The 27,213-nt window shown below is 51.6% G+C and overlaps 3 protein-coding genes across 3 annotated transcripts; 1 reads left to right on the forward strand and 2 right to left on the reverse strand.

Moving 5' to 3' along the window:
* Positions 1 to 138: 138 nt before the first annotated feature.
* On the reverse strand, positions 139 to 10,895 carry GTPBP2 (GTP binding protein 2). Its single transcript, XM_075412757.1, has 12 exons — positions 10,719 to 10,895; positions 8,538 to 8,564; positions 7,714 to 7,898; positions 7,301 to 7,409; positions 6,572 to 6,769; positions 6,138 to 6,312; positions 5,281 to 5,500; positions 4,702 to 4,837; positions 4,246 to 4,304; positions 3,339 to 3,510; positions 2,822 to 2,986; positions 139 to 2,391 (listed from the first exon to the last, which is right to left on the reverse strand). The coding sequence occupies exons 1-12, from the start codon at positions 10,893 to 10,895 to the stop codon at positions 2,194 to 2,196; spliced, it is 1,821 nt and encodes a 606-aa protein (XP_075268872.1). The 3' UTR covers positions 139 to 2,193.
* A 949-nt stretch (positions 10,896 to 11,844) lies between these two features.
* MAD2L1BP (MAD2L1 binding protein) lies at positions 11,845 to 15,928 on the forward strand. The gene is made up of 2 exons (XM_075412758.1): positions 11,845 to 12,192; positions 13,498 to 15,928. Exons 1-2 carry the CDS (start codon positions 11,845 to 11,847, stop codon positions 14,026 to 14,028), a joined length of 879 nt encoding a protein of 292 aa, XP_075268873.1. The 3' UTR covers positions 14,029 to 15,928.
* LOC104329296 (epoxide hydrolase 1) lies at positions 15,921 to 26,846 on the reverse strand. The gene is made up of 10 exons (XM_009934399.2): positions 26,678 to 26,846; positions 25,290 to 25,313; positions 24,153 to 24,366; positions 23,171 to 23,351; positions 22,170 to 22,400; positions 21,665 to 21,794; positions 20,496 to 20,710; positions 17,663 to 17,771; positions 17,209 to 17,334; positions 15,921 to 16,227 (listed from the first exon to the last, which is right to left on the reverse strand). Exons 1-10 carry the CDS (start codon positions 26,704 to 26,706, stop codon positions 16,026 to 16,028), a joined length of 1,461 nt encoding a protein of 486 aa, XP_009932701.2. The 5' UTR covers positions 26,707 to 26,846; the 3' UTR covers positions 15,921 to 16,025.
* Between the last annotated feature and the right edge of the window lie 367 nt (positions 26,847 to 27,213).

Raw genomic sequence — 27,213 nt, forward strand, 5'->3', positions numbered from 1 at the left:
GACGGTATTTATAGGGCTGAATGCAGGACGCTTCGGAAGGGGGTGAAGGGCAGCCATCTCCAACCATGACCCAGCTCCAAGGGCAGCAGGGCAAGAGCCCAGCTCCACCCTCGCTCATTGTACAACTCAGCCAGCAAGCTCAATAAAACATCTTTATTCTGTACATTTATATATAGATGCCTGGGGAACAGGGACAAGCCCCAGCATTAGAAAAATTCAAGACAACAAAACAGCAATTATGAAGAGCATGGCACCAAGAACAGTCATGCCACAGATGGCAGGGACGAGGTGAGGCCAGCCATCAGCTATTTCAGAGAAGCTCACAGCACCCACGCCCACTTTGGGGCAAAAACCACCAGGGCTGCTGCAAACAGCTGGAGTCACCCCCACACAGCTTTCTTTGTGACCCACTAGCACCAAAGGGAAGAGCCTGCTGGCAGCTGGGCCTGTCCTTCTTGCAGGCATGGGTGAAGGACCATGTCACCGTAACACCCAGACCGCTGCCAGGACGGGAAGAAAGAGGGATCCTGCTTGAGCAGCGACCCTGCGCCAGCAGCTGCTGTCTTGCTGACGGGGAAGAAGCAGATTTTCAGCTGGGTCACTGCTCCCCCCAAGGGACAGGTCACTCCTGAGCTGCCTCTGATCCCCTTCATCGACACCACCATCGCACGGCTTCCCTGCACCTCAGCACGCTCTCTGCGGGGTGCAGCCACCACCTCCCCACCCGCCGGAGCCCAGCGCAGAGCACCTCAGCACGGGCCGCTCGGCCCCGCAGGCGCTGCCCGTGCCGGCAGCCCAGGAGCAGAATTCACTCTCAGGATGGTAGAGGGGCTGTTCGGGTGTCCAAGTGCTATCACAGGCCCTCGCCCTTCTCTTTGGTCAGGGCTAACAGGCCACCACGCCATGCGACAGGGCTCGCTGAAGGCCTGTTGCTCACAGCAAACACATTTGGTCTAACAGTCAACGATAAAACCAAAAGCCTATGTACAGCTATACAGCCCGTGCTGCACCCTCCAGGCTACGCAGGGCAGCTGGATGACAGTGAGTGAGAGACAAACATGCTCCACTCTGTGCACAGAGTCCTTGCTGGCAACGTTAGCTTTCCTCTGACAACAAACCCCAGTGGCAAGGGAAAGAAGAGAATCCTTCCTCCAGGAGAAACAGAAATAAAATCACGCCACTGTCAAATCACATCTAAACAACAGAAGTCACCTGGTTTGTGTGAGTAGCTCAGCCTTTCCTCCTCACACATTAAGGCAAGCGTGTGAGGAACGAGCTGGTCTGGGACCTGGAACAGCCACACCAGGGAACCCACTGCAAACCACTGCTGCCAACGTGCAGGTGACACCGTCAGCCGGACATCCATGGAAACAACCTGCACACGCCAGCACAGGCCCAGGCCCTGCTCTGCTCCACAGAACTGCCTCCCGCCCAGCCGCTGCAAGGAACAGATGCAATACAAACTCTGCCTTCACGATGTGACATCAGGAGGCTGCGCCACTCGGAGCAGCCGCAGCTTCCCGGGAGCCAGGAAGCGGGATGCTAAAGGAGTGTGTACGTGGGAGTGGGGAACAGGACATTTGTCCAACAGTAACACTCAGATTGGAGTAATGCAAAACCAACACACAAATGGACACACAGCAGATTAAAGCCAACCAAGATTAAAACTGTTAAAAAGTGTCCTGAATTAATTCTGAGAGGTTCAACCAAGCCCCTGCTGTGGGTATCGGAGCCTCTTCCATCCCCTGCCCAGAAGGATGTGCTGCAGGACTACTCAAGAGAGGACTGTTAACCCAGTGCTCAGAGAGCAGAAACGGGACCAGATCTTGTGTTAGAGATGGAAAAACATCCCTTCACTGCTAGTCTTCAAGGGTTCTGCTCCTCCCAACCAGTAATTTTCAAACAGTAAACAAAGCCAAAACTTGCCTGCCCAGGTCTGCAGATGCCTCTGATCTATTCTGAAGGCAGGCAGGGTAATGAAAGCTGCAGGCAACGTGGAGAACACGCCTGACTTGCCCCATGTACGGCCCTGAATGCGAGAAACTCTCTCAGGCTCCATCTCACAGTGTGGAGGAGGGACACCCACGCTAGAACGGGACAGCAGCAGCTCCAGGCATCACTCGGAGAGCCACGGGAGCTTTCATCCTTCTCCCCGGGTGTTGGTGAGTGGAGATCTCTCTGACCTAGTGGTAGTCAGAAGCTCAGCTGTCCAGGCCCCAGGGACTCCTCCAAGCCGTTTTCTTTGGTGGTGATGGCTTGGAGGTCAGTGACATGCCCAATGCCTTTGGTGACTCCTTCACGGAAAAGCAGCTTGGCTCCGATCTTCAAGTATTCAGGATGCTTGATGAACCTGAAACGGACGACTGCCTTCTCTCCTGTCCGCAGCTTGTCCTGCAAAGAAAAAGAGGAGAGCTTAAACCCATCTACCATACCAACGCATGCAGGAGAGGTGCATGTGGATGCTAAGAAGACGAGGCAAATGAGCAGGTTGCCTCCCTCAGACTGCATGGCTTGAGCTTGAGCCCTTCCCATTACTGTATGCATAAGGGGAGACAGGAAGACACAAGCTCTGGAGAGAGTTCACCTCCCTTCACAGTCTCACTGTAGTCCATCATGCTGCTTCTTTTGTGAGGAGGAAATTCTTTAACATGTAGGGAGTAAAAGCAACCAAATGGGCAGGATAAAGGGATGGAGTGCGCTCCTAGGAAGGGACACAGTCACTCAAGATACCAGCAGCCCCTAGCTTTACTAGAGGGCATGGTGGAATCTCAACAAACCCCACAGGGAGGTCCATCTTCCTCCCCTTTCTTCCCATGCCTACCTTTCCATGGATCTTCTCTACGATAGCAGTCTGTCGCACATTCCCCACGTGCACCGTCACCTGAAACCCCTTCCGGAAAGTCGTGGCATGGAACAGTAGCACGATCTCGGCTTCAAACACTGAGCAGATGGTGGGGTTCATTTCTGGGCTCACCATGACCATGCCCTGCACAACAACCCAAAGCTCAGACCAGTTAGGGTCAGTCCCCTTGCTTCTGAACAGCCCCCAAAACCACACACACGTCTCCACTCTGTGACTTGGGCTTGCATCCCTTTCTCGGCCTTGTACTCATCCTACTTTGTAGCCTGGCCATTTCATTCCAGTCCAACAAGTTTCCCGCAAAGGTCTCTACTTCATTCCCACCCTGCGGTGGGTGGGAATGGTTGGACTTGATGATCTTAGAGGTCTTTTCCAACCTTAATGACTCTATGATTCTATTCTGCCAATGGGGGATCTCCAGGGAAGCCTCCAGTCCTGCTCACTGGACCAGTTAGCAACCTGGCACAACAGGACTCACCTTGCGCAGCAGGGAGCGGTCGAAGGGTCCGAGGGCTAGCGTGGCTGCCTGCCCAGCCCGCAGCACACGGCAGGCAGAGCGGTTGCGCTGGATACTGCACACTTTCAGCCGCAGGAACTTCCCATCGTCAGTGGGACCAACTACCAGGTTCTCTCCTTCTCGGCAGATCCCACTGCCCAGGGCAGAAGAGCAGGACAGAGTTCGTCAGGAGACAGGGAAGAAATTTCACCCTCAAAGATCAACCTGCACAAACTCCCCAGGGCCAAGGAGGCGAGTGTCCTTGGGCTCTCACCCAGGACCAGCTAACAAGGATGCAAGGCTGGTGGGAACAGGGATTTTCTGCAGCGGGATCGAAAGCCACACCATCACTCCGAAGAATACCAGGGACAGACAGGGCCCAGTCTGTCCCCAGTGCTCTGCCACACTGCATTGTTTCTGCTGCACAGACTGCAGCTGACGCCTGTTCTGTGTGGATGCGCTGGTAGCCAAACCGCTCTGATCCCTCCCGAACACTGAGGGACAGCTGCCTTCTCATGGGGCAGCACGCAGTTAACCCCTGCTGGGATCGGAGCACTTCCCCTCTACATTTCCTCCCCCTGCTTGAGGAAGGAAGAAAGCAGCGCCTAGGGATCACGCCTAACGTCTGCTGACTCTGGGTCCCAGCGTGCCTGCCTTCAGCACGCTACAGGTCACATTCCCAATCCAGCAACTTTAGAGCAGACTCCCTGCTTGCCACCACACGACCAATGGTCTGCTCGTGGCACCTCCCAACACCTCGCAGGGCTTTACCCTCTGGCAGCAGTCAGGACTGAGCCTTGCACTGCTTCCACACCTGAGGCGGGTGACTACCCTTCTGGGAACTCCAGCAACCACTCACACCCACGCTTGTCTGCCTGGCCTCACTTACCTTGACAGAGTTCCTCCCACAACAGTCCCCACCTCTGGCACAGTATAAATTTCATCGACCTGCAGCAAGGCAACAAGAATAAGCTGCTCAGACTGCTGTGAAATAGCACCCCAGAATGAGGACAAGGTGCCTGCCCCTTGTGTGGAAGGAGGCAAGCTCTCTGCTGGTCATCAGGCACCATCTCAGAGCTTTCACCAGCTCCCATTAGAGGAACCTCTGCCTTTTAAGTGGTAACCAGAGAAACAATCAACAGTGAGATGGGCATCCCTTCATTAGGACAGAGCCGCGCCAGCCAGAGCCAGCTTTTTTCAAGGACAGAGTCCTTTCTTTAATGTCTCCCAATAGTCCAGCAGTTCACCACATCTCTCCCCATGGTGTCCAAATCCCTCAGATGTTTGTCACAGGTCACAGCAACGAGTGCAGTACCAGAACTGGAAAGAAACTACCCTTACACACCTGAAACTCTGTGAGTTGTTGCATTAGTTCTTCCTGCTCTTTACTGTTGGTCAGTGGAGGGAGGATGTTGAGGAAGACTTTTAAGAGATCCAGGTTCTCCCCAGAAACACTGGACAACGTGAAGATTGGGGTGATGCTGCCAGACACAAATAGACAGGAATAAGCAGAAGGCCAGAGCGCAGCTGCAGAAGGTGGCTAGGATTCTGAATCTACCGAGTCCAGCAAGAGGACAGAGACTACAGCGATAAATGGCTAGAGCAGTAGGGCACATGGGCTAGGTACAACTCTGCAGTAACTCCTGCCTCAATGGTTGGTCCAGGCACCAATCCCCTGCCAACCCACACTTCTGTCATGGAGAAGTAACTCCAGCACAGCCTCGGGCACCTTCTGCTCCCAGAGCCCAGAAAAAGGCCTGGGAGGAGAAAATGCCTTCTTCAGGAATGCAAAGGTAGGCAAATTGATAAGGAGCCAAGCTGTTCAACATGTGGTTGCCTCCCCCGTGGTGGCCCTTCCCCAGCTCCACACAGCAGCCCGGTCTCAATTGCCTGCTCCCAGCAGAAGAAAGGAACGGTCCCTTACTTGGGAGACTGTGCAAACTGCTGTGCTGCTGTAACAGCATCATCATCTGAGTTCACAAGCAGGGGGAGCTTGTTGCAGCCTGGCTGCTTCAGGATTCGCTCCAGCTGCTTCACTGTCCGTTCCACGGTGGCTTTCGAACACAAGTCAACTTTGCTGATGACAATGAAGAAGGGGACCTTGAGGGCCATGGCCAAGCCCAAGTGCTCTCGCGTTGTGCCTGCTGTAGGAGACAAGTGAGAGTGTAGGTGCAGTAGCAGTCATCACTGTTGCTTGTTTATGCGACAGCTACGTCTCCTGGCTCTCCCATGGGCCCACTCTAGAGATTTCACCCTAACTCCTTAGTTCATCGGGCAATGAAAAATCAAAATTGTTCTTTTAAACAAAACCAAACATCAGTCCAGAAAAATAAAAACCACCAAGGACTTTTGTGACTGATCTGTTTGCTTCAGAAAGATGCAGTAGTTTTCATTCCTGGGCTAGAGTTTGCCAGAAAACAGCCACAAAAATGTCAAGAAAAGATGTGGGAGAACTCCAGCTGCCTCTTTACAAGGCTTCAGGATTCAGCACCCTTAAGAATATGTCAAAGTTGTTTTTTTTCCTTACAAACACAGCCTCAAATTCCAAACAAAGCCTCTCTGTCCAGTGTACAGTTTAATGTGGTCTATAGCTGGTAAGAGGATCCCAGCTCTGCTCCCCTCCCAGGCACTCATAGGCATTGGCTTACAGGAAATCAGTAGAGGCTTCCAGACTAATATTTTTTCCTGACAACCGTTCCCAGCTAACGAGGACCCACTCCCCCCGTTCTCCATTTCTCTTCACACGCTGCTGTCAATCCACGCAGGCAGGGCAACACTCACCAATGCCAGTGTTGGCGCTAACCACCAGCATAGCAAAGTCCGGGCAGTAGCTGGTGAGGCCAAAGATGGTTGTTTTCAGGTACTTGTGGTGGCCAGCCAGGTCAATGAAAGTGATCATTTTGGAAGAACTCTCACAGATCTCTTCTGCTGTTCGGGAGTCACTGTAATTCACCACCTGAGGAACAGAAGGACTTGGTGAGAGAAGGAGCCCCAGCAGGCAAGTGAAGAAAACCCATCTATTCACTTTGACCTCAGAATTAGTGAGGAGGGATCATTCACCATGGGTACAAGAAATGTCTGTTCCAAATGGACAAGTAGCACTCAGGTTCAGCTAAAGGGACACAGAGCTGTGCCACCACTCTTTCCTCGTGTCCCACTCACAGGACGGTAGTCCTATTCTCCAGCCTTCTGGATTCAGCAACCCACTCCCTCACCTCTCCTTTGCTGTTGAAGCCGAGGATCTCAAAGCTGATGCTCGACGTTCTTCCTGACTGGATTTCATGGAGATGACGGAAGAGGTTGAGGCGTGCTCTGCCCCGCCCATTGTCCAGCTCTCCTTGTGTTAGGACACCCAACAGGGTTGACTTCCCTGAGTCCACATTCCCCAGCACAGCTACTCGCAGATCTAAGAACTACAGGAAGAAGAACAAAGCAATCATGAAACGTAACCACTGCTGTGCTGAGTGTGCATAAACACTACACAGTAGTGGGGATGCACCTTGGAGAGCTTCCCTCCACGGTGGACACCACGCAGCGTAATCTTGCTCAGATTCTGCTCTTGCTTCCAGCAAACCACTGCCCAGGAGTTGTGATACATTCTCTAGAGCTTTGATATCAGAAAAAAAGGCCATTTGCTGCAGCAGGACCCCTAAATCCTTCCTTGCTTGCACACTGGCCAGCACCAGAACTGCTGCGGTAGAAGTGAAGTAATTTCTCACCTCTGATCCAGGCAATCTCCCCTACTGGGATCTGCCTCAACCACAATCTTGGAGATGAAAAGTGTTATCATCAAGCCTCCTTCTGGCAGCTCGTTAAAGCATTTGCTGCGGGCCAATCTATGACAAAGTGCCTCTAGGGTTTGGGCTCCCATCCCAAAGGGAAGCTGCTTGTATGAAGCCTCTCAGTCTGCAGCAGGAGAGGACGGCCACGGCGCAGGTCCTTACCTGCTGGTTGTCAGGCACCTTTCGGACAAGGACCTCCGTTATCTTCCTTGGAACGTCGCTGTCATAATCAACCTCCCTCTCTCGCAGTACCGTAATGTCAGCCCCAACCCTGCCACAAATGCGAAAAGAAGGAGTGAGGCACACTGGTACTCCACAGCTCTTGCACCTCTAGAATCACAGCTGGCAAAGTGAATGGGATGAAAGCTGGGCATAGCAGGGAAGGAGCCTCAAGCTTTCAGCCAAAAGCCCTATAACTGCCTTTGTACTTCCAGAGGCTCATGATGAGGGAATTTCAGTCATACATGGGCTTTGCAGAATGGAGCCACTGGCTCCTCGGGGGACTCCTGGGGCCGAGCCTCTTTACTGGAGGCTGTTTATGCCTGCGGGTCCCGCAGATGAAAGGGAACACGTACTTCTCTGCCATTCGGCGCAGTGTCTTCAGCGAGGCACGCATCTCCTCCTCCGAGAGGCCCACCAGCAGCCCGTTGTCCTCCACGCCGATCTGATAGACGGCCTCGCCTCGGCCTTCCTGTAGTCGCCACTTCATCTGTGTCACCAGGTGCTCAAAGCGATATTGCGAGGGATTCACTAGTTTTAGCTGTTTAGTGGAGGGGGCAGTTACAGTCACAGCCTGGATGCAGAGGGAATCCCATTGCCCAAGCCAGCAACTCCCTAACCCAGCACCATGAAGCAATGCCCCCGACTCTGACCCACTTCTAGAAAACACAGCCCATGTTAGTGCCTGCACAGAAGCCACAGGACAGGTCAGGAAGGGTTTCACAAAGGTGCATACACATGGGAGAAGAACTTTCCTGCATCTTGCCAAAGGGATCTGCACCCTGCCTGCTCTGGGGGTAAAGGCAGCACTGTGGGACCCATCTGTGACACAGGAGCCAAGTAAGTGCAGACAGCAGAACAGCCACAAGAAAGTGACAAATGATTATCAGGGACACCTGCAGCTCTCTCTCAGAAGGAAGATTTCAGGAAAAATACAGTGGGTCTTGTCTCCTAAAACAGATTCCTAAAAATGAGCACCGAGATCAAACTCTTCCAGCTCAGCATACTGGGTATTGCTAGGCTCACTGACACCGAAGATGACTGACAGTTCCTTAGTGTAGCATCCACTTTTCTGTCCCTTCCTTGGACATGTTCCCCATATGCTGCCTTTGGTGAAGTTACTCACTGCAAAATAACCCTCTGGGAGGAACACCTCCTTCTGCAACCTCAGAAGGCTCACCTTGTACTCGATGTTCCCATCTTCTGCCTGGTTAGAGAACGAAACAAGAGAGAAAGGTTAGATGCTGCGCCAGCAGGGACTTCTATGGGCATCAGCAGCCCAGATGCTCTGCAGCTTGTGCTGATGGTTTCAGAGAGAGGGAAAGTGGCAGAAATATACTATGTTAAGTCACAGCCTCTTCTGCCATTCATCCCTACACTCAGCTGGAACTTCCTTTAGGTTTGTTTCTGCTGTTTGCATCCTACGTCATGAAAACTAGAGGACAAAACTAGAGCAGAGGGTAATACTGTTTTGGGAGGATTTTTTTACTGTCAGTAAAGAATAGGGCCAGTCTAACAGCCACAGAGAGAGTTCCAGTTTCAAAAGGCACAGGCCAGCAGATGATTAAAAGTCTCCCCCCTCACCCACAATGCCACCCGCTCCCACCCTATCCAGCAGCTTCCATCCACCCAAAGTGCACAGAAACAGGGGACTGGGAACAAAAGTTGCTGCCTCCTCTCCTGCATGCTGATACCCTCCCTCCCTCAATTAGTTTTTCATTGACTCTTTTCCATATCTTGCGTATCCTGTCTCTGCAAGAGAGAAGGACTACAGACATAAAGAAGCAAGCTACTGACTTCTTTGCAGTACAACAAGCTGGCCGCTAACCTGGCAGTTCTGGAGGACTGGGCCTGACTGGGACTGTCTGTATACAACGTGCTCAGAACTTTCCCAGGAAGGGCTGGAGGCAGACTGGGTTGTCACAGAAAGGCCCAGGTACTCATCAAGCTCACTCCAACCACACCAAGCTCCAGCTTTCCAGATAGAATGTGTAGCCAATATCGAAATAATTTACCCACTGATTTGGTCTAAGGACAACTGAGAAAGGACTGGAGCCTGCAGAGAGCCAAGTACTCTGGCAGACTAAATGGGGCTGCCAACACTAAGCACTTCCTTTTCCTCTGGACACTGATTTGCATGTCAGGAGAGGCAACAGCCCTCTCCTTGCCTTCCAGCTCAGTTGCTAACCACAGCAGTGCTTGTGGTGGCAAAAGGCCAACAGAAGGAAATTCTGAACTGTCAGCTCAGCTCTCGGGCAGCGGAGCTATGCACTGAGAGAAGGATACTTGCAGGTTTTCCTCTCTTGCCAGCTACCAGCTTTCCAGCTCTAAGAAAAACACATTCACGTACTGCACTGTCGTCTAAATCAGGAGGTGGGTTTCTTTCATGGCAGCTGAGGCTAGAAAAGCAACAAGCCGAGACTCACTGGGCCACGTCCTGCAGAGTAGCCAGGGACAGCAAGCTGTGCCGAAGCCACCGGGGGCTGTCCGGCCTCTGGCTGCAGGCAACAAAACCCGAACTGCGGCTGCAGGGGACAATCCTGCCCGCCGAGAAGATCCAACAGCAGCGAAGCGCTCTCTTCCCTGCTTGCCAAGAGTCGCAGCCCTGCCTTGCGGGGGAACTGCTCCCTCCCAGCGCGGGCTCTTCTGCCTTTTACAGCGAGTTCACTGAGTGGGGCCAAGCAAGTGACCCTGGGGCAGCGCAATGCTCGCACAGCGGCAGCCCTGTCAGAGCGACGCCAACCGCCTGAACTAACCATCACCCCCACTTACTACCAAAACCATTTTCTCCTCTGGCAAGAGGCAAGTGCCTCGGACGCCATCAGCATCCCCACGTAAGAAACCAGTTGCCAGATCAGCTGGGAGGGGAGACACTGGAACCTGCTGAGTTTGGAACCTGCCTATGAGTTTGGCAGCTGGAAGGAGACTTGGACCCACCGGACGGGCTCTTGGGGAGGGATGCGAACAGGATGCTCGGGACTGCGAGCCGAGCAGAGCTTTATTCCCAAAGCTATTTTGTTCCCCGACGGCAAAGCACCCGCGGACGGACGCCGGGCAGCGAGAACGGACAGGGCTTGGCGGACCACGCCGGGAGCTCGCCGGCACGGGGGGCACCGGCCCCGCCACGACAAAGCCCGGCGAAGAGGCCGGGGCTGCGGGACCGCCCGCAAGGCTGCCGCCCCGCCCCGGGACCCTCGGCCGAGCCCCTCCAGAAACCGCCTCCGCCACCGCACCCGCCGGGGCCCGGGGCCGGCAAGCCCCGCCGCACCGCGCCGCCCGCCCCCCCCCTCCAGCCCCCGGCCCTGACACCCCGGGGCGCACCCTCCGCGGCCGAGGGGACGCGGCGGCCGGCGGAGCTCACCTCGGGCGGCAGGTACGGCGGGTTGTTGGCCTTCCCCCCCCGGCTCCGCCCGTTCTTCTTCTTCGCCTTCGAGCCGCCGCCGGGCGCCGGCCCCCCGCGCCCCCGCAGCGCCCCGCCCGCCCCGCCGCCCCCCGGCCGGCAGCAGCCCCCGAACAGCTCCGACACCCGCGAGTCCATGGCGGACGGCGCGGCCCCGCCGCAGCCCCCGCTCCCCGCCCGGGCTCCCCGCCCCGGCCCCGCCGCCACCGACGGCCGCGCGGCGCCACGGGAAACGGAGTCCCGCCCGCCGCCCCGCTCGGAACTACAGCTCCCGGCGCACCCCGCGGCACCCCGCCCCGCTCCCTCACGGGCTCCCTCCGCGGGGGCGGATGGGAGTTGGAGTCCGAGCGAGAGCGCCGGTCCCCTGCCCCACGGAGCGTTCTGCCAGCCGCCGCCGCCGCCGCGCCCTGTTTTTCTCCGCCGCGTCCCGCGGGGAGCGCGACGCTCCGTCAGCGTTTGCCCAAGTTTTCACGCTTCTCTCGGCGCTTTTACCAGGCAGCCGAAGCTGCTGCGAGGGAAGCCCGCTCCCGCCCGCCCTCCTCTCGCCGTGCCGCGGCGGCAGCGCCCAATGGGGCTGCGGCCACGTTGTTTCCAAACACGGCAGCTCCCGCGGAGCGCAGGCTCCCGCCCCCGCCTCCCGGCCGGGAGGAGCAGCGCCCGCCGCGGGGCAGAGGGACCGCAGCCAGCGGCGCCATCCGGCGGCGGCAGGGGGAGCTCAGCGGCCCGGGGGCTGCCGGCGGGGCTTCGCCCCCTCGCTGCCGCGCACCCTGCTCCGGGCGGGGGGGGAAACCACCAGCCTTGCAAGGAGGCAGCCGCAGCTCACGGCGCCGGTGGTCGGGCTAAGGCAGCCGGGCCTGCCGCAGCCGCCCCGGTGCCTCCTCAGCCCCACCGACCGCCCCGGCGGCGGCCCCCAAGCCCCGGGCCGGCGAGGAGGAGAGGTCAGCTCAGCCCGTCCCGCTCCCCGGGGCTGGGCCGGGCCGCCCAGGGACCCTCCTTCTACCAGACCGAGGCCAGCCCCGCCTCTCCCCGCCGAACACGGCGCCCGCACCTGCGGCAGCCGCGCGGGGGGGGCCGTTGCGCTGCTCCCATGATACCCCGCGGCGGCGGCCATTCAAATCCCAGCCGGATGCGCTCCCCTGCCCAGGAAATGGCGGCTCCCGGCGTCACGGTGGCTCCCGCCCGAGCGGCCCCTCCCGCGTCCCGGCTCCTCGTAGCTGAGGCGCTGCCGGCCCTGGATCGCGGTGGCGGGATGAGACCCCGGCGGAGCGGGCCGGCGGCCGCCTGCCCGTCGGTTTCCGTGGTGTTCCCGGGCGCCGTGAGCCGGGAGAGCTGCTGCCGCTTCGCCTGCGAGCTCCTCAAGCACGTCCTGCACCAGCGGCACCAGCTCCCGCTGCCCTACGAGCAGCTCGCCTACTTCTGCCGGCGGGCAGCGCAGGTCTGGGGAGCGGCCCCGGGCCCGGGGGGGCGGGGGAGACACGGCCGGGGCGGCCCCGGGCCTGAAGATGGGGGGGGGGGGGGTGGAAGGCCGGTGGAGGCCTCAGGCCCGGGGGGAACACACACGGTCGGGAGGGCCCCGGGCCCGGAGATGGGGGGGGTGGGGAAAGGCCGGTGGAGGCCCCAGGCCCGGGGGGGAACACACACGGTCGGGAGGGCCCCGGGCCCGGAGATTGGGGGGGGTGGAAGGCCGGTAGAGGCCCCAGGCCCGGGGTGGGGGGGTACACGGCTGGGAGGGACCCAGGTCCGGAGATGGGGGGGGGGGGGGGAAGGCCGGTAGAGGCCCCAGGCTCGGGGGGACCACACACGGCTGGGAGGGGCCCGGAGATTGGGGGGGGGGGGGGGCGGGGGGAAGGGGGGGGAAAGGCCGGTAGAAGCCCCAGGCCCGGGGGGACCACACACGGCCGGGAGGGCCCCGGGCCCGGAGATGGGGGGGGGGAAGGCCGGTAGAGGCCCCAGGCCCGGGGGGAACACACATGGCCGGGAGGGCCCCGGGCCCGGAGATTGGGAGGGGTGGAAGGCCGGTGGAGGCCCCAGGCCCGGGGTGGGGGGGTACACGGCCGGGAGGGACCCAGGCCCGGAGATGGGGGGGGCAAGGCTGGTAGAGGCCCCAGGCTCGGGGGGAACACACACGGCTGGGAGGGACCCGGGCCCGGAGATGGGGGGGGGGGGGGGGCTGCGTCGTTTGAGCTCCAGCTGTCCCCTGACCGCTGTAGCTCAGAAACCGCCGTTATGCTGCACCAGCTGCTGCTGAGGTAACGCGCCCGGTGGTAGCTGTGTGCTGGAATGTCACCACAGCTTCATTTAAAAAAAAAAAAAAAAAGCTTTAGGCTGGGTGGGTAAAGGTCTCAACAAGTTACTGTTTACGTCTTGTTCCACTTTCCGCTCACAGCATGTAACTGTTCTGTTTGTTACTCAACTTTAAGATAACAAAAAATCAATATGAAGTGGTTTAGTGGTGATAGCTGATCTTTAAAACATGGGGCTTCTGATTCTTGTGGGAATTCATCAACAGTGTGGCTCAGATTTAAACCGAGTAGCTATGGAGCGGCCTTTTGTGATCCTCTTGGATCTCCTGATTCTATATGTGGGTACCTATATCTCTTAAAAGCAGCATTAAACCCTTTGAACCCCCATTGACTTTCAGGGATGGGATGGGCCATGCTTTCTGAGGAGTGTATTAGAACTAATATGTCCTAATAATGAAGTGTCCTCATGTTTTTGGGTTTTTTTTTTTGTTTCCCAGGATGGAGATGTGATTAAGAAGCCACGCTCCATGGACCTGGCAAGCAAGAAGTGCCAGCAGGTGCTGATGGAGCTGGAGGGAGTGCTGCAGCACTTGGAAGTCATGTTTAGTTTGACACTGGTTCCTCGAGTTCTTATCCTACTTGGAGGCAACGTCATGAGACCCAAGGAGCTCTATGAGCTCAACTTGGAGGGTATCTATGAGGGCAGTGCTGAGGTGAGCCTGAAAACTGCATCCTGTGTTCGCAAGCTCTTTCACTCGCTCTTCATTGCAGATGTCTTCAGCGAACTTAAGGCTCTCCCTGTGGTGGGCACTGTTGTTATGCTCCAAGGACACCGCGATTGTGGTGTCGATTGGTTCCGGCCCAAGCTCAACTATAAAGTGCCAACCCAAGGGAGGAAACTAACTGTCAACTTGTCCTGTGATGGAGACGTCAACATAAGTGCCTCGCTGCCTGAGCATATGACTTCTGCCTGGGAGGACTACGTCTGGTTTCAAGCACCAGTGACACTCAGAGGCTTTCATGAATGACCTATGCTCTGTAGAACTTTAATGGAATATTGGAATAACCTTTGGTGCTGCTTTAAGTAATAATAACTTTATCAAATATAACTGCATATTCTTGTCTGTCTGGATCTCTTCCCAGGGCATCTACTGCTTTCCTGTAGCTTGACTGTGTTCATCTGTCTTCCATCTCCTGAGTTGTTGAAAGCAAACACCCTTTAAGGCACAGCTGCACACAGATACAGTGATTCTTTAGGGACCTGAGTTGTTGCACAGGAGATGAATTAGCATGTTGGGGCTAAAACTTTCGTGCTGCATACTTACTGAACTGGCAAGTACTGGACACAGTTTTCTCTCCCCTGAGTTTTAATGTGGCCATTTCTCTGGTCATAATTACTACATTAGCTGATTGTTTGGGACTCTAGATAATGTACGTGATTATTTGGCCAATGCTATTGGCCATACTATTACTTGGCCACTAGTATAAAGGCCATAACCATTCTTACCTACCCTATACCTGTAAAAGGAGACCTTTCCCTGCAGTCTGATCAGGCTTGAGTACTCAAATGTTTGCCCATCTTTTTGATAAAATTAGACTTCCCTATAAATCAATTTAGTGTACTTAATACAAGGAGTGGGATTTCTCAGCAATTGGGAGGTCTGGTATCTAGCACTGTCATGTACTGGGAATGAAAAGTGGTTGAGCAGCCCTGCAGAGGCAGGGAAGCACATCTTCCTATTTTTTTTACTAACGTTTAGTCCAACAGGCCTGACAATCAGATACACAGTTAAAAGTAAGCAGTTTCTGCTCTAGCCCTCTTCAGAGGAAGTCATGATTCCTGCCCCAGTATGCTAGCTTATTCTCACCTTAAAAAACAACAACAAAAAAATTAGTTTCTTGCTTGTTTTTTACCTCTTAGAAGTTTTAGAGTCTTGGACTTTTAAGTGTTTCTGAAATGAGAGGAGTGTGATCAAGCTCAGCACTACCTTTACCTGTCAAATTCCTGTTCTAAATTAGAATGTGTTACTTGGGAGCGGAACTTGAGCCCGCCCTTCTGGCATGGTGTCTAGGGCAGACTGGGACAGGGAGGGGGAGAAACCTTTAGAGCACAGTGTGCCAGAACTATATATCTGCTGGAGTTCTCCTCAGTCAGCTAGGTATGTATCTGTAAGGTAATGAACTTAATAGCTCCAAATAGCTCTATCTCGTTTGAAGAGAAACTCAAGCCTACTTGTAGTGAGGTTGCTTGCAGTTTCTTGCTAGCAAAAATTGCACGTTGGGGTGATAAAATCCTTTGAAAGGAAGGTAAAGGTTGAAGTAACCCTTTACACTTGGTGCATATTTTAACTTTGACCTTTTGGATTATAGAACTAGAAAGAAATTGATATTTTTGAGCTTGGCAAACACTAGGAGTGATGTCTGCCTTATTATCCATTAACAACTGTTTACAATGTGTAGTAACTGCTAAAGCTACCTCCAGGGGAGAAACTGCTAGAATGAAGAGAGCTGCTTTATGTGCAGCTGCCCACTTCAATATGTAATCGCAGGTCTCTTGAATGAAATATAACTTGAACGTAGGAGTGTTTGTGCTCAGGAGATCAAAATCCTTTACACTTCCACCAAAGCTGCTTGCAATGCATATTTAAGAATGCTAGCACTCAAATATTCAAAGAAGCATTTGAGCAGAAGCCTTAGGTCTGAGGAACAAAGGGCCAGTTCCTTTCTGCTCTCTTTCCCAAATGAGTGCAATGTTACTGCATTAAACTGTTTACATATTCTGTTATACTTGAACTATGAATACAGCAATGATACGGTGCCAGGAGTGAAAGAAGACGATGCTTTTTTTTTTCTTGTGAAGAGCTTTAGAGCTTGATTAACAAGTTTAGTAGTGTAATCATCATAAAAATAAAATGCCGGCTTCTGTATGTCAGTACATTGGATTTATTTTAATCTCTCAAAGTAAACGTTCTGCTGGTGGCAGAACAACTTGCTTCCATTCTACGTCTGTGTCTAAACTGCAGGTTCACAGCTGTTCCACCTTTCTGACAAAGTGCATGATGTCTTGTGCTAGAAGCTTTGGTTCCTCAAAGGCAGCAAAATGCCCTCCACGTGGCATGTAAGAGTAAGTGATGATGTTCTTGAATATATGCTTTGCCCAGGTGCGTGGTGTATGTATTATCTCCTGAGGAAAAGCTGCAATTCCTGTGGGAACATGCACTCCAACCCTAGAAGACATTAGTTAACCGTGTTTTTCAAAGAAGTTCTGGGGAAAGCCTATGGAAACCTTCTGACTCGTAACTGCCACAGTCAGCTGGAGAAGTTTCACCACAGCAACTCATTTTGTGGTCTGTACTCTGCTGAAGAGCCTCACTTGTATTTGGATCTCCTTGAGTTTAAGAACGTCATACCCAAAGACGTGTAAAGTAGAGCCAACTTTGCACACAGTTCAGTCTTGAAATATTTCAGATTTTTAAGCTTACCTTGTTTTGTAGTTTTGTGATAAGTGGCATGATGCCACACCTCTGTGAAAGCCAGAAATGAGCTAGCTCATGTTTACTTTTAGAATTTATGGTACCAGCATAACGAATTATTCTCTCAAGAGGAAAGTAAAATGGTTCAGTCTACAAAGAAAAAGACTCTCCTAAAGGCTCTTCTATTTGTATGATCAATCACTTGGAGAGTTCTGCTCAGCAGCATTTTCCTGGTCAGCCTCTCTTTTAGTCATCTTAGAGCCAGTGGCTGTTAGAAGATGCTTGGTTTCAAGTGCTGCTCTCCAAATTGCTTCTTCCCCAAGTTTGTGCTTAACTGTTACAGTTCGTAGTTTATCCACCAGTAAACTACATCCTTCCTAATTCAGTTTAAACTTCTCTCTTAGAAATGCTTAAGATTTTCTGTTTTGGTTTTGCTGAACTAAGCCACAGATTACATTTGCTTGGTGAATGAGTATATAGACCCGTATTTTGAATGCAAACAAGACTGAATATGCTTTGGTAAGTCTTCTGCATTGTCTTGGTCACAAGCTACCGTGTGAATTATAGGTTCAAAAGAAAAGTGACCCTTAACTGTATTTATCAAAAGAAAATAAGAACTTTGATTTTTTTTTTTTTAACTAGTTAAATTTGCTTTTGTAAGTGATCTAAATGTTTATATAGGCAAATGTGGTTCAATCTATTTGGAAATCTGTTTTGCACCGGCTACTTCATTACCTGGCATCAGCAGTTAGACCAGGGTCCTTGGAGATGTTCTCCTTATAGAATCGCATTGAGGACACAATGGAGGACGTCACCCAATAAATCATCACGTTGGTCAACAGCTCATCAAGAGAGTATTTGCTGTTGGGAGAGCAAGAAGAAGAAATTTCATTGAAAGCTGTTTCTCAATATGCAGTATTGGGTTCATGCCCTGAAGGATAGTTGTTGGTTGTCACTCGTTTTCAAGCAGCAAATTAATCGGCATCTGCGTGCCCAGAGTGAAACTGCCTGGTGCTGAAGCAGTGGTTTGCCAGCAGTCTGCTGTGAGTTTGAACTACTACTTGTCAGGTGTAATCTTTCATCCTTAAAATGCAGCTTTGACTGGCCAGTCTTTTACCTGTCTCTTCATTAGCTATCATCACTCAGTCTTTTTGTGAGTCTTGTCATGGAAGAGCATCTGTTTGCTTACCTTTCCAAGCCTCCATCATCTTGATGCAGAAATGATTTATCTGTCCAGGTAGAGAACTTCTCCAAAATATATGCAGCAAGCCCCACAGGGGAGTCATTCAGTCCACAACCTAATTCAGGAGAAGAGGGGGAGAGCTATTGCAGTTGCCTGGCATTGCAGTGCTTCAGTGGAAGTTAAACTGGACTTTCATGAGTTCTTCAGAGTTTTCTGGGAGAATTCAGTAGAGAGTCTGTATTTTCCTAGCCCTGGTAGTACTTTATTCTTGACAAATTCACCCCGGAGGAATTCCAGCTGTAACTGACAGCACTACAAACTCAGGTAATTCCTATACAAAAGCAGCTAGGAGCTAACAAAGTCCTGTTGGCTTCTTGGCAATGTGTGCCAGAATGGGCAAATTCAGATGTAAAGGGATTACACTCTGAAAAGAAATTTCAGATAAACTATTTGGGAGCACTGTCCTGCTTAGGAGGCATACCCAGGAGCCTCAGTGCTGTGCATCACTTTTAATCTAATTTAAACAGTGGCGTGTGTGTATTTGTTATCTGTTCCTGCCTTTGGGGAACGCTAACAAACATTATAAACACAGCAGGTACACAGCATATTATATCTGTGTTCTTCAGCAGTGATAGAGGCTCGCCTTGGGAAAATGCCTGTACCATACCCTAGGCTGTAGTTTTACACTGTACTGGGCATTGCCTGCTCTCAAGTGTATTTTAGTGTGACGTTATGATGGAGTGACTTTTGCAGAAGATGGTGCACAACACGGTCTTGATAGTGGACATAGCTCACGCAAAGTAAGTTTGTGCGTTGGCACAACAGTTTTCCCTGCACTGGCAGGCCTGGAGTGATTTGCTACTGATCAAAGCCATGCAAATGCTTTGACCCAATGGCAAAGCAGGCCAAAATGTGCCAGCTAGCACATGACCAGTCTGGAGATGGGCATTTTCTGGGCTGAATGCTCCTTCTGAACCACTGTATTCAATGTCCATGGATTAGATGCTCAGCAATACCGGTCTTGTTTGCAACTTTTTAGTCGTTCAACCTGTGCCACATCTTAGGTACCACAACTTGTGGTGAGCAAAAATACTTTAGCTTTTCTTTAAACCTGCCTAATGAGAACCAAACTGATAATGTAGATATTTCTTGAGACTGAGGAGGGAATACATTTCCTTCCCCCCCTATTAATTTTCTACATTTCACAATTTTTGTGTGCTACAAAATCCCTGCTCTTCTTTTTCCAGGTTGAAGAGTCCTAGACTATGTCCACTGCTTGTATGGAAGCTGCTTGGTCACTTCAGTCTTCCTTTTCTCCCCTTCCTGTATTCTTCTGATTCTAAAATATATTTATAAAACAGGTGTGCAACAGATTCTGAGTATCGTGGATTTAGTGTTTTAGTCTCTTTTTGCTTTCTTTAAGAGCTTAGAAGATTCTCTTAAACTCTGATCCAGCTGGTATTTCAAAGCACCATCCATGACTCATGGATATTTTTATATGGCAGCAGCCAAACTAGAGGCCATTGTGATTTTCTTCCTCTACTTAAATTGCTTCGGACTTCGTTGACATCAGTTTTTATTGGCCAGTTTAATCACCCAGTCACTGGAATGTTTTTGCAACTCTCTGCAGTTATCTTCAGATTAAACCAAACCCTGGACAGCTGTCAAATTTTCACTTAACCATTAACTTTTATCTGTAAAGAAATTAGGATCATGTTGAAATGTACAGGTGCCAGCACAGATTTTTGTGATACTCTCCCTCCCCTGGAACTTGCTTACTTATTCCTATGCTTGGATTCTCATGTTAACTAGTTATTAATCTATGAACTTGATACTTTTCTTAAGGCAGTTTAATTTCTTTAGGGACATTGGGGGAGGAACCTCAGCAAAACTTTTTTGGAAATGAAATATGTTCCATTACTAGATCCACAGCTCTGCTAGAGCTCTGCTTTTTGAAGCATGATTTCCCTGTGATATTATCACTGGTAAATCAATTCTCCTCCTTAAAACAGTTCTGCTAGTTTTCTGATCAGAGGCTAGACATACTGGTCTTTGTTTTTCTGGAGCTACCTTCACTGTTTGGCTCTCAAAAAGCAAAAAAAAACCCCAACCCAACCTGGTATCTTGCCTGCCTCCTTTTATTTCTTTATTATTGCGATCACTTCAAGCAACGGACCAGGCATTAGTTAATGTTTCAGTCTGAGTTTGTTCTTTTTTCAGTGAATGCCAGGATGGGGTGCTACTCATTCCATGATCTGCATGTCTGACACCAGCCTGAGACTGCTCTGCTGCCTTTCCTGACGAGGGATTATTTAAATGAAGGAATACCCCATAATCCTCGCTACTGGGGACTGATGCAAATAGTTTGTTTCACTTTTCTGAGATGGCCATATCTTTCTTCAGACTCCTTATCTACTGGCCCCGCTAGCTAGGTCAGGCTTCTGGCTTTTGAGGTGTCAGGGCTGTGTCTACTTTTCTGTACATTTCACATTGCACTTGCTTATGATATTTCTCTTGTTTTCACCCACATTTACTTCTAGAAGCCTCAATTTCAGGATCCTGTGCTTTACTTTAAGAGGCTTTTTGCAAAGGGATTCTTTACCCAAGAGAAGTGGCATGCCATTTAAAGGACATTGAAAAGTGATGTTTGTTGTCTCCATCTTTTTTTAAGCTGTTCCTTTTAACTTCCTTTTATGCAGTTCTTGTCCCCATGTCTGGCATTTGGTCACCAGAACTCATTGCTTCTCAAACATGGTTGGACTTTGTTCAACTATGAGTTTTCATATACCATAAGCAGTTAGTATACAATGTTCATAGCAATATGGAGAAGGTTCATTACCTGCAGTGTCTGGTTTGGTGGCTTGGATGTGTAAGTATCCAGACTCTCGCAGAACTTCATGTATGTTCTTTTGGATGAAAGGGTACATACGTCGAACATCTTCCCTAGTGAGGCCTACCAGCCATGGTACATAAACCCCAAGCATCACAGAAATCATCCTTCTCAAACCTGGTCTGCCGATGAAGACGAGATTCAGATGAAGCCCTTTCACAGATCTAAAATTAAGTTAATGAGTAGAAGGTTAAACCAAGCAATTTTCTGTCTCCAAATTTTCTAGAAGATAAGTCTGACTGGAGCTGTGATAGAAGTATTTCACTGAGCCAAATACATAAAGCCCTTCGGGTGCATCATGATTCAAAAAATAAAAAAGTTATGGGAGTTAGAAATGGTACAGCTGGTGACACCTCCGTCCAGCTGTGCCACTGGTAGGATGTTAGCTTTAGCTGCTCAGTTGCTGGACGTGGCATATCCATGCTGGTAGCTCTGGCTGTTGATCCGGTGTTGTTCTATGCTGTAGGGAACCGGCTGCGCTGGGTATTTGCTGAAAGCTTGAGTAGATCGCCATGTGGCCACAGCGCTCTGGGTGCTGTGAAGCACAACTGCAGTTGGGAACAGCGAGCTGCTCAGCCTGCAGTCTAACTGCTTTGAGAGCTGTCTCCTTTATCTACTCTCTGACCTAAGCATGGCTGTGGTGCCCGCTTTTCATTAAATGCTAAACAATGAGCTGTGGTGCCATCTTCTATGGAAGGTATCGTGTTTCTTTTCTGACCAGTCTCAGCATTTGAGATAAGAAAGTCCTGTACTTCATGGCACTGTTCAGCTGCTGAATTATTTCCTTCCTTTTCTCCCTGCTGATTTTAAATTTATCTCCTTCCTGGTTTAGAATGACGATCTGTCGCCTTGAGGTCTCAGATCAAAATGCAGCAGAATTTACTTCCGCAGCTAGTGAAAGAGAAGCCAAACAGCACTGAAATTTAGGAAGCGTGAGAACTGCACCAATATCAATGCAAAGCATATGAATACAACTGAACGCACAGGGGTGGGGATGTCCCTGGAGCAGCAGGGGATGAGAGGCAGGGCAAACAGAAGGCAGAACCAGGACCATGGAGCCAGAAGGCAGGGTAAGAACTGAAGGCGGCTTTTCTGCACTGGTTCCCTTTGCTACTCACTGTGGCAGCATCTGGGCCATGTTTGTGGTAATACGAGATCCCCAGTCTCCTCCCTGTAGGTAGTATTCCCTGAAGCCCAGTCTGTTCATCAGCTTATGAAATATCCGAGCAGTTGCTATGCTGTCAAAGCCTGTAGGTGAAGAGAAACACAGGAGGTCTGTTTGTCCTAGTGTTCATCCCCTGGCCAAAGACTGTGGCCTGCCAGATGCATGCGAGTGTGCTGCTGTGTGAAGGCACAGCGTGCTATGCTGCTCTGCCCCGTTCCTTGGCGATAAAGTGACCACAAGATAGAAATTCGGTGGAAAGTGGAGAAGGTGGAAAGCAGACCTGGCTTCCAGTTACCATTGCCTTCCAAATCTCCACAACCAGCCCCAGTGCTTCAGCCATGTGGATGTTAATGCAGAGCCAAGCATCTGCATCCACAGTGATGCCCAGGGGGCCCAGGGGTCTCTGACGTGTTACTCCAAAAACCTTGCGATTCCAACAGAGCCTTTTCATCGCTTACCTTTCTGGTGTGGTGCCTCCGAGAAGCCATAGCCTGGGATGGATGGGCAGATGACCTCAAACACCACATCACCCTCCTTCAGGCCGTGCTCGGCCGGCTCTGTGAGCAGGGGGATGATCTTGTAGAACTCGTAGAAGGAGCCGGGCCAACCGTGGACCATCAGCAGAGGTTGAACAGCTCGACCGTGAGGGACGTAGGAGGGCTTCACATGGATAAAATGGATATCTATCCCTGCCACACATTCAAGACAGACAAATTAAGCTCTGGTTCCATCACAATTTCTGCTCTAGACTCTGAAGAAGGAGGGTGGCAAAACTGTAATTAGCATTCGTAGCAGAAGTTAGACGATCAACCTATGGCAAGAACATGCCTAGCTGAAAGGGGATGCCTGTTTCTGTTCCTGTGTCTCATCTTTTACATACAGACAGAGGTATTGATCCCAGCCCCAGATACTGGGGTCACAGGAGATCGAGCATCCATCTCCTGAGAAACTGGTCTCACGGTATGTAAGTAGAGATGCACTTAAATAAATAGCATAATGCAGGTAAGGCACATTCAAAACCATGACAAAATTACAAAATATGTGGGTGATAAAAAGAGACATATGAAAAAGTAAGTGCAAGGTAGAAGTTTAATCTTCAGATCACTTCCCTGAAGTCTGGCTGACCTCACTTGCCTAAACTGGGGGGTGGTGGGGGAAATTCTAGCCTCAGAGTCTGGGTAAACTTTGCAGTTTTTCAAAGGTGGCTTCAAGGCACTAGCAGGAGAAAACCTCATCATTAGCAAAGGTTCAGAGCCAGATGAAGCCCATCTTGAAGCACACCTAATCTTATTGCCACTGTGTAATTGTCTTCATCTATAGAAGGTTATTAATAATGTTTCACTCATATCACTAAGCTGTGATGCATGCTATTGTCTTAAATATGGCAACCTCTTAAATCCCCCCCTTTTCTCCATGCGTTTCACAGTGACCCCTGCTCAAGCCACAGAGACCCCCTCACCTTCAATGGTGGTTTGGAAATGGGGGTATTTGTTCAGGACTTCCACTTGCTTGCGCCAGTCGAACTGGTTCCTCCAGTAGGCCACCACCTTCTGCAGGTAGCTGGAGTTGAAGCCGTAGTGGAAGGCGGCCCCTTCCAGCGGCGGGGCGTAGCGGGCCTGCTCAAGGCGGCGGTGCAGGTCCTGCGGAGGGGAGCCCTGCCTGCGAGGTTGCCCATGCGTGCCCTACGCCAGGGTGGGCAGGGATGGGCTCTCCTGGCTCTGCCGGCTTTTGTACCGCTATCTGGGACACCACGAGCCCTTCTGAAGCAGTGGCATACTCTACGTGACCCCTTGAATTGTTTATATGAGGAATAGATTTTTCTACAGGTTACCATTTCCTCCAGTGCACCCAGGAGTACCGGGTCCTACTCTTGCCTTGCTGCTAACTCACTTCAGGGTTTTTGGCACTAGGAGCTTGCCAGCTCCGCTGGCTGGGTGAAGAGTAAGAAGCTCAGCCTGAGCTGCTGACTTCTACTTCACCACATAATTAGGGACAGGCATGTGGGAACAGAGGTGCTGTGACTCAGTCAAGACCCTGTCCCTCTTCACCCTTCCAGCCCTTCCCTCTGTGGAAGCCCCTCAGGCTTGTCTCACCAGTGCCACTGCTGCCCCTACACCCTCCCACCCTGCTCCACCATCCACAGACCCATCGTCAAAGTCTGCTGCTCAAAGCATGGCCTTTCTGCAGGAGCAGCTGAAGGTTGCACAGAGGCTCTGTGGTCTCCAAAAATCTTCATGGGACATTACAATGAGTCTGAGCTCAAATGCCATTGATAAAGGGTGGTGAGCCAGAGCATCATCTAATGGTGCTAGGTAGCTGCACTGGCGTATACAAGTGCACTGCTGCCACCCCTGCGACATCACCTCGAAGCAGTAAGGTGGGTGATGGACTGGCCCCAGCTTGTAGCTTTCTGCCCCTCCCTACATCCCAGCCGCTGGTACCTCGATTTCTTTGTCAGATGTTTCAATCTTGAAGGGACGGATACTTTCATCTTCTTTCCCTTTTAGGGGTCTTTCACCTGAGCCCCACCATCCATCGCCCATTTCAATAGTCTTGATCTTGTGTCGAGATCTCAGCCAGTAAACCAGCATCCCTCCAACCCCCAGGGTGGCCACGGGGACCAGGATGGCATTCTTTTGAGAATATTCAAAAGACCTGGGGAGGCGCAAAATTGTGTTCAACAACAGAAGTGTCAAGGGTAAAGGGACTATGCTGAGGCCTGTATGCACATTGGTCAGGCCTGGGCAGTAACAAATGCCTACAGATCCTACGGCGTCAGCAGGGGCTGGGGGTTTCTGTTATTTCTGAAGATCACAGGCAAGATTTGGGCCAGGGTTACATCTACCAGTGCTTCTTAGGGACCTGAAGTCCTTGCTGATCAGGACTTGCTGATCACGAGGCTTCTTTGTCCCTCTTCTTGTGAACCAGGGTACCCTGGGGGACAAGGGTCAATAGGGTATGGGCCAGTCTATTTTAAGGCAGGTACTGGAGTGAATGGGATAGTAGCAGCTGGACTCCTCCAGGAATAAAAACTGCACAGAGAGAACGGGCTGAGGAGCAGGAGCAGAGACAAAGGTCTTCAGCTGCTGGAGAGAGGTGGATGTGCTGGACATGTCCCTCTTGGCAGTGCTTTATACATAGTTCCCCTACAGATTCGGTCATCTTTTAGGGCAACACTGGCCCTCCACCATAGCTTTCCATGGATAAGGGTCTCAGCTTGTCTGTCTGGTGCCCCTGTTTCTGTTCTAGACAGCAAGATTTCAGGCTTTCTTGAGGTATGGGAGCTAAGTCACCAGAGTTGGTTTTAACAGACATGCAGCATGTTTCAAAACTGTTCCAACGATTGAGCAATCAGTCCTAAATGTAGTGTACCTTCACGTCCCCCTGACCCGTGCCTCAAGCTCTCCAGCTTGCGGACTGGTAGGGGTGTTTAGGGCTATGGCAGAGGGCTGCAAAGGGACTGTCAGCAAAGGTTTTGTTGTTGTTGTCATACAGGGTAGGGAAGGGACTATGCTGTGCCTCAACCAGGGTGCTAATAAAAAGTAGAGGTCTCAGCACAGAGCAGCTGTTTCACTCACCTGATCCGCGACAAGACGCTCTCCCTACAAAAGGGGAAAAAAAAAAAGAAGATCCTTGTAGTCTGATAGTGTTGTCTGAATGATACCAACCCTCGGTGATGGTGCAAAGACTGTCACCTGCCAGCACCATTTACTGCCCAGCCATGGGATCACAAGCTATTTAGCCACTTGGCAACATCTGCCATTATTTTTCCTACGTTTTGTCTGGGACAGAAAGAGATGGGCTTAGGGCACTGCCTCTGCACAAAGAGACAGTGTTTCTGGGCTGTGTTTTAGCTGGATAGTTTGTTGCCATAATATTCCCTCCTTCAGCATAATTTAGATAAAAGGCACTAAATAACTGGATAGGTGTCCTTGCGGTATTTCATCCTACGAGCAGCTGTATTACTTCAGCTAAGAAAATAGTTTATTTTGACTGCTGTGTAGCGATAGGTGCACAGCCTTGGCAGGGGACTTTCAAGCGCAAGCGTTGTTCTGCTGCCAGCCATGCGGTGCCCACCGTGCTGCAGGGCTGGCAGGAGGAAAGGCTGGTGGGACCTTTCGCCCTTTGGAGTTCAACGAGCTGCTGTACCTTTGCTACTTCTAACTACTTCTGACTGGACACCGAGCCTTTAGGTCTCAGCTGCCTGCAAGAAAAAGAAAACCTCTTCCCTAGTTCTTTTTCAGCCTCATAGATTCTCCTGTAAGAAATGCAGTCTAAAATCTAGCAAAATTAGAAGTGACAAGAGAAAGTCTTGTTACTCTGCTGTGTGGAAGGCAGCTAGATTAGGGAGCTGTTTAGTGTCATAATTACAATGCCTTGAGACAAAAAAAAAAAAAAAAAAAGACATGAAACTCCATGAAAAGCCAAGTCTGCTGGGTGTTTCTTGTTTCCTACTGCTGCCTGTGATGCAGAACCCAGTGCCCATGCTGGAGACCCCAGCAGTCACCGAGGCAATCTGGTAACAATCTCTGAGACAGCCTATACATGATTTTTAAGGAGGTATCTATCTCCTTAAACTGCTCCCAGACAAAGAAGAACAATGCTCCTAAGAGCAAGCAGTGCCAGCCTCCACCTCCCTGGAGGGTGAGCAGCTTATGCAATGGGCAGTAATAACCCCCTGTACTTGTATCCTGGAGTTTAGTGAGCCAGAGGCGTGAAACCAGTTATCATGGCGACAGCACAAACTCAGCACTGCTAACAAAGCAAGCGTGTCCCAGAAGCAGCTCTCTAAGCCACACAAATGAAGGCTCAGTCTAATCAAACCTCCTCCCTGCTCACGCTGGGGAGAACGCAGCCTCACGATCCCACCCTCCAGAGACCTGCTGACCCCCCGGGGCCTTCCCCTGCCCTGAGCCCTCGGGGAGCCCCTCTTGGAATCCCCCTGCCCACACCAAGGAGATCTCACCAGGCACTCGGAAGGAGCTCCTGCCACATGTCTGCTGCTCCTCGCTGGCCGCTGCTCTCCGCTGGTCTCTCCTCGGCGGTGACGGTGACGTGCTCTGGGTGACAAGGCAGGCTACACCATGCCTTAGTGCCGCCTGTTGCCTAAGAGTGTAGTTGCAAATGAAGTTCGACAGAGGCAAATGCAAAGTCCTGCGTGGGGAGGGAATAGCCCTGTGCACCAGCACAGGCTGGATGCCAAGTGCGCAGAAGACAACTCTGCGGAGACCGGGCTGAGGTCCTCAGCTGTGCCCGAGTCAGCACGGTGTCCCTGCAGCAAAGCCCAGCTGAGTACAGGGCTATAGCGCAAGCACGTTAGCTAGCAGGCTGAGCTGGCTAACACGCTTGCTCTGTAGCAAAGGATCCCTTCGCTCTCTTCAGCACTTGTGAGACCACATCTGGAGTGCCATGGCCAGTTCTGGCCTTGCTGGTAGAGGAGAGACTTGAGTGAAACCACCCTCAGTGGTGTAGGGCCACCAAGCTGCCAGGGGACCAGAACAC

This window comes from Opisthocomus hoazin, chromosome 2 (assembly GCF_030867145.1).
Source record: "Opisthocomus hoazin isolate bOpiHoa1 chromosome 2, bOpiHoa1.hap1, whole genome shotgun sequence".
Taxonomy (NCBI): Eukaryota; Metazoa; Chordata; class Aves; order Opisthocomiformes; family Opisthocomidae; genus Opisthocomus; species Opisthocomus hoazin.

What these genes read in the sequence shown, in the direction of transcription:
- GTPBP2 (XM_075412757.1), bottom strand. Translation starts at nt 10,895, where the DNA reads ATGGACTCGCGGGTGTCGGAGCTGTTCGGGGGCTGCTGCCGGCCGGGG. An exon ending in AGGTGCCTGACAACCAGCAG is followed by an intron (nt 6,770 to 7,300) that starts GTAAGGACCTGC and finishes TTCTTCCTGTAG; the next exon opens with TTCTTAGATCTGCGAGTAGC. An exon ending in TAGCGCCAACACTGGCATTG is followed by an intron (nt 5,501 to 6,137) that starts GTGAGTGTTGCC and finishes TGTCTCCTACAG; the next exon opens with CAGGCACAACGCGAGAGCAC.
- MAD2L1BP (XM_075412758.1), top strand. Translation starts at nt 11,845, where the DNA reads ATGATACCCCGCGGCGGCGGCCATTCAAATCCCAGCCGGATGCGCTCC. An exon ending in TCTGCCGGCGGGCAGCGCAG is followed by an intron (nt 12,193 to 13,497) that starts GTCTGGGGAGCG and finishes TTTGTTTCCCAG; the next exon opens with GATGGAGATGTGATTAAGAA.
- LOC104329296 (XM_009934399.2), bottom strand. Translation starts at nt 26,706, where the DNA reads ATGTGGCAGGAGCTCCTTCCGAGTGCCTG. An exon ending in GAGCTCCTTCCGAGTGCCTG is followed by an intron (nt 25,314 to 26,677) that starts GTGAGATCTCCT and finishes CCCCTTTTGTAG; the next exon opens with GGAGAGCGTCTTGTCGCGGA. An exon ending in GGTCTAACTGCTGATGCCAG is followed by an intron (nt 16,228 to 17,208) that starts GTAATGAAGTAG and finishes AATGTCTTCTAG; the next exon opens with GGTTGGAGTGCATGTTCCCA.